Source organism: Mustela lutreola, chromosome 1 (genome assembly GCF_030435805.1).
Source record: "Mustela lutreola isolate mMusLut2 chromosome 1, mMusLut2.pri, whole genome shotgun sequence".
Classification (NCBI taxonomy): Eukaryota; Metazoa; Chordata; class Mammalia; order Carnivora; family Mustelidae; genus Mustela; species Mustela lutreola.
Genome location: NC_081290.1, coordinates 277,588,194 through 277,596,262, shown reverse-complemented (window position 1 = coordinate 277,596,262; position 8,069 = coordinate 277,588,194). Strand labels below are relative to the sequence as shown.

Genomic DNA, 8,069 nt, shown 5'->3' with positions numbered 1-8,069 from the left:
CTGCTGACCAGGTTCTTCCCAAATCTGAGTCTATGTGTCTCTTGTCTTCACAGAAATTTCCAAATACATACCAGAATTAATGTGAAGCAGAAGCACCAGCTCAGGGCTCAGCTCCAAAAAATGCAGAAGAACATAGATGCCCAAGGAGAACAAACCAGGTACAAGATTTCCCAAAAACAAGCTCTATAAATTGGCCCAGAAATATAGAGCTAACTTCTACCATAGAAAGAATCTGTCCTTCCATTCTGGGATTTTGTGGTTCTTGCTGTTCATTCTCATCTTCAGATCAATTGTCCATATTGAATCCATGACTGAGAATAATCTCACCACAATAACAGAGTTCATTCTCATGGGCTTCACGGACGACCGCATGTTGGAGATTCCCCTCTTCCTAATGTTTCTCATCTTCTATATCATCACCCTTCTGGGAAATGTGGGGATGATCATTCTGATCCAAATGGATATACAACTCCACACCCCCATGTACTTCTTCCTGAGCCATCTCTCCCAGCTGGATGCCTGCTATGCCTCGGTGGTCACCCCTCAGATCCTGGCCACACTCGCCACTGGCAAGACGGTCATCTCCTTTGGCCAATGTGCTACCCAGTTCTTTTTCTTCACCACCTGTGCCGGCACAGAGTGTTTCCTGCTGGCAGTGATGGCCTATGACCGCTACGTCGCTATTAGCAACCCACTGCTCTACACTGTAGCCATGAATCCCAGAATCTGCTGGAGTTTGGTGGTGGGGGCCTATATCTGTGGGATGTCAGGGGCCATCCTGCGTACCGCATGCACCTTCACCCTCTCCTTCTGTGACCACAATCAGATCAACTTCTTCTTCTGTGACCTCCCACCCCTACTAAAACTCAGCTGCAGTGACACGACAAACACTGAAATTGTCATTGTCTTCTTTGGCAACTTTGTGATCTTGGCCAATGCCTTGGTCATTCTGATATCCTACCTGTTCATCATCAAGGCCATTCTGAAGGTAAAGTCTCCAGGTGGCAAGGCCAAGACTTTCTCCACATGTGTCTCCCACCTCACTGCCGTGGCCCTTTTCTTTGGGACTCTCATCTTCATGTATCTTCGGAGTGGCTCAGGCAAGTCCTTGGAGGAAGACAAGGTCGTGTCTGTCTTCTACACTGTGGTCATCCCTATGCTAAACCCTCTGATCTATAGCCTAAGAAACAAGGATGTGAAAGCAGCCTTCAGAAAGATCACTGGTAAACTCCAGGTGTTCCAGAGTGTGTAGATATGAGTGACAAGACCTCTCCTCTTGGTCTATTTTCTTCCCATATCAATAGATCCTCAGAGGTACAAACACTATACGCAAATCAGACCCATAAATAGAAGGTAGATGGGTATCAGAGGGCAGATTTAAAAAAACCTGCAAATATGGTAAACTCATTTCCAGCAATCCCATGGTGCTTTTTTCTCCTCCCCCTCTCCTACTTCCAGTCCATTCCTTAGTGCACAACAGCCTATGATACTGTCTGATATCTTAACTTACGTAATTTCAGGGCTCCAGGGGATTTTGAGTTTATCTCATCTCCCCTGGCATCTTTGTAACCATGCTTGGGATTCCATCTTTTCCTTCTCATTTTTTGCTTCCATTAATACTGCCTTTTTCTCTGTCAAAGGTTCTATTTGGGGATTCCAGTAATCAGTGATAATAGTCTTTTTTTAAAAAAAATACATGAGTAACTGGTCACCTCAGTTAACTGGGAGTGCTGTATAAGACAAAACTGAGTCTCCCAATGGCCAAAGGAAAGGAGTGTTTGACAAACAGCCTTCCTCTTCACTGTCCTACTCTTGTGATACCCCCTTGGGTATCTTTCCTTCTTGCTCATGCCACAAGGATGAAATTTGCAAACTGCCTTCTCACTTGACGATTTCCTGGCTTTGTTGTTCCTACTGTGTAATATTCCTCTCATACCTCCAAGATGAACTAAGCCACTTTCCCTTTGGCTCCTCAAAGGCCAACTCCCTAGTTTCTGAAGGACATGATATGTTGCTTCTCCTCCCCACTCACACTGCCTGCTTTGTGAGCAGTCCCTTCTTACCAAGCATCCCAGTTTCAGGAACTGCAGAGGCAGAGAACAAAGGCAGGTATAAGGTAACATTAAACCATGCATTATCTTCCCTGGAAGAAAGTTTGTGGAGAAAGGAAAGTAACTAATTCCTGCTTGAGACTGCAAAACCCTTCAGGGAAGAGTCTGTTTTCCTTGTTGGGGAACTCAATCCAAGTTCAGAATCTGGACCAGATCAACTCTTTTGACAATAGCTTCTGAACAGATTTTTAGGGCACATGCATGATCTCATTTGAGCCTCAGGGAAATGCTGCAAGGCAAAAAAGGGTCTAGACAGGGTTGAATAGAAGATTGCCATTTTGCAGTTAAGAAAGTGCTTTCTCATAGTCCCTTTGGACCTTTGCTCAGAGTCCCTTTGTTCAGAGTATACAGCTGTAGACAACGAATGGCTTTCAGACTCAGGGTTGTATCTGAGTCCCAATTCTACCACTAATTCATTGTGAAATCTACAGTAAATGGCTTCATTTCTCAGATCCTTATTTTCTCCAGATCTAAAACAAATATAAAACTCCTAATTCAAGAGCATATTATAAAAATTATATGAGGTGAGGGGTTCCTGGCTGGTTCAGTCAGAGGAGCATGCAGCTCTTAATCTTGGGGTTGTAACTTTCAGTCAACAGGGGGCTCAAAATAAATAAATGAGGAAATGAATAAGAAATCTCCCCGCACAGGTATGGCTGGATGGCTCAGTCAGTTAAGCATCCAACTCTTGATTTTGGCTCAAGTCGTGGTCTCAGGGTCATGGGATCCAGCCCCATGTCAGGCTCCACACTCAACAGAGAGTCTGCTAGAGATTCTCTCTCTCCTTCTCCCTCTGCCCCCTCACCCCTCCAACCCACTCTCCCACTCTTTCTCTCTCTCTCTCTCTAAAATAAATAAATAAATATTTTCCAAGAAAGAGAGGAAGGAAGGAAGGAAGGAAGGAAGGAATCTCCTAACACAAATCCTTTGTTCCATATATATTGTTCTCTTCCCTGCCCTTTCCCTCACTTTCACCATGGGCCTTGCCACAATTCTGTCACCATTAACAAAAATGAAATAAATTACAAACAAGTGACAATGAAGGACAGTGAACCGAGGAAAATGAATAACTCAATCCTTTTCTCCCAAGAAATTTTTTTAAAATGGGGTTTAGTTGGGGTAGGGGTGCACCTCCTATCTGTATCCCACATGGTCAAGGATAATCAAAAGATGTCTTTTTATTGAATATATTGTTGTGTTCCCAAGGAACCCCTTTACCACACCTTGATTTTATGAGAAGTTGGTTCTCCATGGTCCTCTATATGGGAACAATTGTTGTATTAAAATGGTCCAGCTGACCAAGGTAGAGAAGTCAAGAGAGATACAAAAACAAAGCAGTTATTGAAGGAGAATCAGCAGTAATAGACTCAGGACGAGCCCTGGCAGGTTCCATCCCCTGCTTCCACTGCACTGAGGGGCAGCCACAAAAGTTCTCTTGCTTCCTTAAGACACACTGTGTTTAGTGTTGAGGATCCAAAACCAAATTCCCCTTTGGGGACTATTTCAAGCTTAGTCATAAGGCTCAAAGGAGTCCATCCATACTTGCAGAACTCTAATGGAGAGGAGTTCTTCAGCATATTCTAACTGATCTGCACTTACACGCACACTGATTCCATCCACACTTTAAATAAAGGACTGGGTCTCAGTATCCTGTATACATCTATCATACTCTCATTATAGGAGAAAATTCACCCACTTGGAGCTCTTTGCTTAGGTAACCACTGTTCTAGCACTTGACCTTGCCCTTCAGGTGATCAGACTAGAAAAAGCCCCTGACCCAGCATTCATCAACGCATGAATAAGAGTCAAGAGCCACAAGGTGCTCTAGAGCTATACAATGATTATTAAGCAGAACCAATAAAGTTATCTCCCTCTTGAGGGCCTGAACTTAAAAATATGGGAAAAGATGGAGCTATTTGAGAAACGAGACTCACAAATTATAATTAGATATGGAGAAAATGGCTGAGTCGTGTTAATGCGCAGACCATAGAGAAAATGAGCAAATGTCAGGTCCGGAGAAGGAAGTGATATAACCTGGTCCCTCATGCTGCATTAGATCTTTCAGCTCTTGAATTATGTTCCAGACTTAGTTCTAGGACTCTCTATAGGTCTCCAAGAAATCCCTATGTCTCTTTTGAAGCATAAGAATCTTAGCCACAGACCCACATTCTACTAGATAATGTGAGTAGGTCTCTTTTACAATCTAAATGACGAAGCAACTCATTGTCCTAGCTACTAATAACAAAATAATAAAGATAATGATAATAGCCAAGTCTTACAGAGCACCTATTATATGCCAGACACTATTCTAAGAACTTTTATATGTATTTAGCAACCCTACAATACGTTAGCAACCCTATGATGTATGTGTAATTACTATACCCACTTAGAGATGAGTACACTAGGATGCAGGGAAGTTAAAAATAAGTTCCTCAGGTCAGAGAAGCCACAAAAGCCATAGAAGGCCATGATTTGAGCTCAGGAAATCCAGTTCTAGAAATTCCGCTCTTATCTACAATCTTATATCATCTTTGAATGTCATTTTATATACAACCATCCCTTCTTTGGTACAGAATCACTTAAGGGAAAACAGCCTTACTCACTAGGCTCTTTCTCCAGGAGCCAGAAAAAAATGGTTTTCCTGCTTCAGAACTGGAAGTCATGTGAAAAATAAAAAAAAACTTTCAAAGGTTGATGGAGAGGTCTCTACAAGATGAAATAAAATGAAAGACAGCTTTAACAAGGAGAGGATCTTGCTTTTCACAAATGCCTATGCACCTGCAGGTTCTTGGCTGAGCCACCAAACAAAAACTGGAAAAGATTGCCTGTAAAGGTCATTTCATGAAGATTCAGTCAGAATATACACTGAGCTGGGCTGAAGAGACCCTATTCTCTGTGATAGCTAGGATGCCTCCGGGCATTTAGGTCAGCATCAGCCATAAGGCTAGTCCTAGACAAGGCAGCTCTGTTGATGCTTGAGACAATGAAAGCAACACTGATTCTCAGATCTACCTACCAGGTGGTGAGCCCAAGTTCACTTGAGAGAATGAAAGCAACACTGATTCTCAGATCTACCAACCAGACAGTAAGTCCAAGTTCTCTACATTCAACTTCTCTGAATAAAAGAAATGAGGTCAGGATAAATTCATGCCTTCTTCCCAACACCTTCTGCAGACCTACAAAGGAAAAACTGTCTGCATAAATCATTCTTCCTCCATAATCAACCTACAGGACCTACTTCTTTACTTTACCCAGGTCTCTATTGAAGTGTTGCCTCATTTTAGAGAAAACTTTCTTGACCACCATATCTAAAATAATAGCTCCCCTGTTGCCTATCATTTCCCATCTCCCTACTCTGCTATTTATTCTTCAAGACACTTAATAATACTCGTTATCTGTTTGTTTTTATCCCTGCCTCCAGTAGAATGTCCTTTGTCACCGCCCCCAAGCCAGAAAAGACTGTCTGCCGTTTTTAGTGCACCTTCTGACTCACAGTAGATGTTAAGTAAATATCTAATGAAAAACATGAAGAAGATAGAAATAAATAAAACTTTCATTTCTGGTAATATGGTGGACTAAGGTTTTTCTAAAAAAACCTCACCCCTGAAAACATGAAAAATAAATAAATAAAAAGGTGAAAAGACACGAAAAATCAAAGGCTAAATGTCTGAGGGAAAATAAGAACCCTAAGAAAGAAGCAGAGGATTGAAACTATGTTTGTCATCAAAAGCATCACCCCATGAGGATATATTAGTTGTCTGTTGCTCTTTATTGGTAGCTTAGGGGCCCATGGCTGGCTCAGTTGGTAGATCATGCAATTCTTGATCTCAGGGTTGTGAGTTCAAACCCCACATTGGGTGAGGAGCCTACTTGATATGAATCTTGAACTTACAACCTTGAGTGAAAAATTGGCAGCAAATATTTACTATTGTACAGTTTCTGCTGGTCAGGAATCCAGGCACAGGTTAGTTGGATTAGTCCGTCTCTGGCTCACAACTTTAGATGTTGCCTAGGGCTCCAATCATGTTGACAAGACTTGAGTCCTTCCCCACTGTTGGCCCAATAGGCCCATTCCTTGCTACATGGTCCTCTCCATAGGGAAACTCACAACATGACTGTCATCAGAGCAGGTACTAAAGACAGACACTGTAGTCTTTTTGAAACCTAATCTCAGAAGTAATATCCTATCACAGTTTATTTACTAAAGGTAGTCACTAAATCCAAGCCATACTCAAAAGAAAGGAATTAGTCAAAGACACAAATGCCAGAAAGCAGAATCATCCAGGGCCATCTTAGGGGCTATCTCTGCAGTCGCCCTCTGACCCCAAATGACTCATGTTATTCAGCTAGAACTGGCTATACAACCAGACTACTTTTTCCAGACTCCTTTGCAGCTAAGTATGGTCATAGAGCGAGTTTTTAGGTAACAGAATGCTTGAAAAAGTGTTGTGGACCATTTCCAAGCCATGCTCCTTCCCATTCTGCTGGCCTGAGGCAACTGAACACAGTTACCTTGGAAACCACAGGCTGAAGGTCACAGAGGTTCAACAGGAATCACTACTTGGAGGACTAGTAATGGCCCTTCTCTATCACTAACTATAAGGTACTGACTCATCTCACTCTAGTTTCCTTAGATCTTATCCAAATCTTTTTAAATAGTGGTTTTACTAAATCCTCCTCAAATTACACAAATCAAATGTAGCATCTGTTACCAGTAGAGACCCTGACTGATGCAGCCCTGGACCTCCCACCAAATAAATTCAAAGTAGAATCAAGAACTAAATATGAAAGGTAAATTAAAAAACATGTTATAAAATAATGGAAGAGATCATTCTTATGATCTCATTTTAGGGAAGTATTTCTTACGTACAAAACAAAAGGTATTAATCATAAATTTAAATATTCCTAAATGTGTCAGCATTCATTAAAGAATTTCTGTTGATCAAAAACATGATTAAGAATATGAAAATTGGAGGGGCACCTGGGTGGCTCAGTGGGTTAAAGACTCTGCCTTCGGCTCAAGTCATGACCCCAGGGTCCTGAAATCGAGCCCCATATTGGGCTCTCTGCTCATCAGGGAGCCTGCTCCCCTGCCTACTTGTGATCTCTGTCTGTCAAATGAATAAATAAAATATTTTTTTTAAAAAAAGAATATGAAAATTGGGATGTCTCACTGGCTCAGTCAGTAGTTCATGCGGCTCTTGATCTCAGGGTTGTGAGTTTGAGCCCCCCATTGGACATGGTACCTACTTTAAAAATATAAATAAAAAGAGAGAGAAACTGCAGCTTATGTTTAAAAAAAAAGAAGATGAAAAATTAAGACACAAAATAGGAGAAAATATTTTTAAGGTACGCAATCACAACTATGTATGCATAAAAGTGATTAGGAGGGGAAGGGTTAAAAGAAAAAGAAAAGCGATTGAGAAAAGATGACATAAACACTAAAGCAGACAATTCACAAGAAGACTGTTCAAATAACCAACATACCTATGAAGAGATACTTATTCTCATTAGTAATCAGGAAATTGCAAATTAAAAACACAATATGCTCACTAGATTGGCAAAAATTTTAAAGTATGACACCACGCTATTAACAAATAGATGAAAAGAGTAGTATAAATTAACTAATTTAATAGTAGTAGTATCACATTTATTTAATTTTGTAAAGTATTTTGGAATCAACCTGTCAAAGCCAAAGATACACATAACCACTGACCCAGATAATCCAGTGACCTCGGTGTACACAAAGGAGAAACTCTTGCCCGTGCCCAGCTGGATACAAGTACAAAAATGTTCATAAAGCATTGTAATAGCATAAAACTCAAAACACTTACCATTAGTTTTGTGGGGGGGTTTTTTGTTGTTTTGTTTATTTATTTATTTATTTGAGAGAGAATGAGTGAGAGACAGCATGAGAGAGGAGAATGTCAGAGGGAGAAGCAGACTCCCCAAGTTGCT

General features: G+C 41.1%; 1 protein-coding gene across 1 annotated transcript; it reads left to right on the top strand.

Annotated features, from left to right (window-relative positions):
* Positions 1-307: 307 nt before the first annotated feature.
* Positions 308-1,252, top strand: LOC131822677 (olfactory receptor 9I1-like). Its single transcript, XM_059158966.1, has one exon. The coding sequence runs from the start codon at positions 308-310 to the stop codon at positions 1,250-1,252; it is 945 nt and encodes a 314-aa protein (XP_059014949.1).
* Positions 1,253-8,069: the final 6,817 nt, after the last annotated feature.

Excerpts from the sequence above, each read along its gene's own strand:
- LOC131822677 (XM_059158966.1), top strand. The coding sequence starts at position 308 with ATGACTGAGAATAATCTCACCACAATAACAGAGTTCATTCTCATGGGC.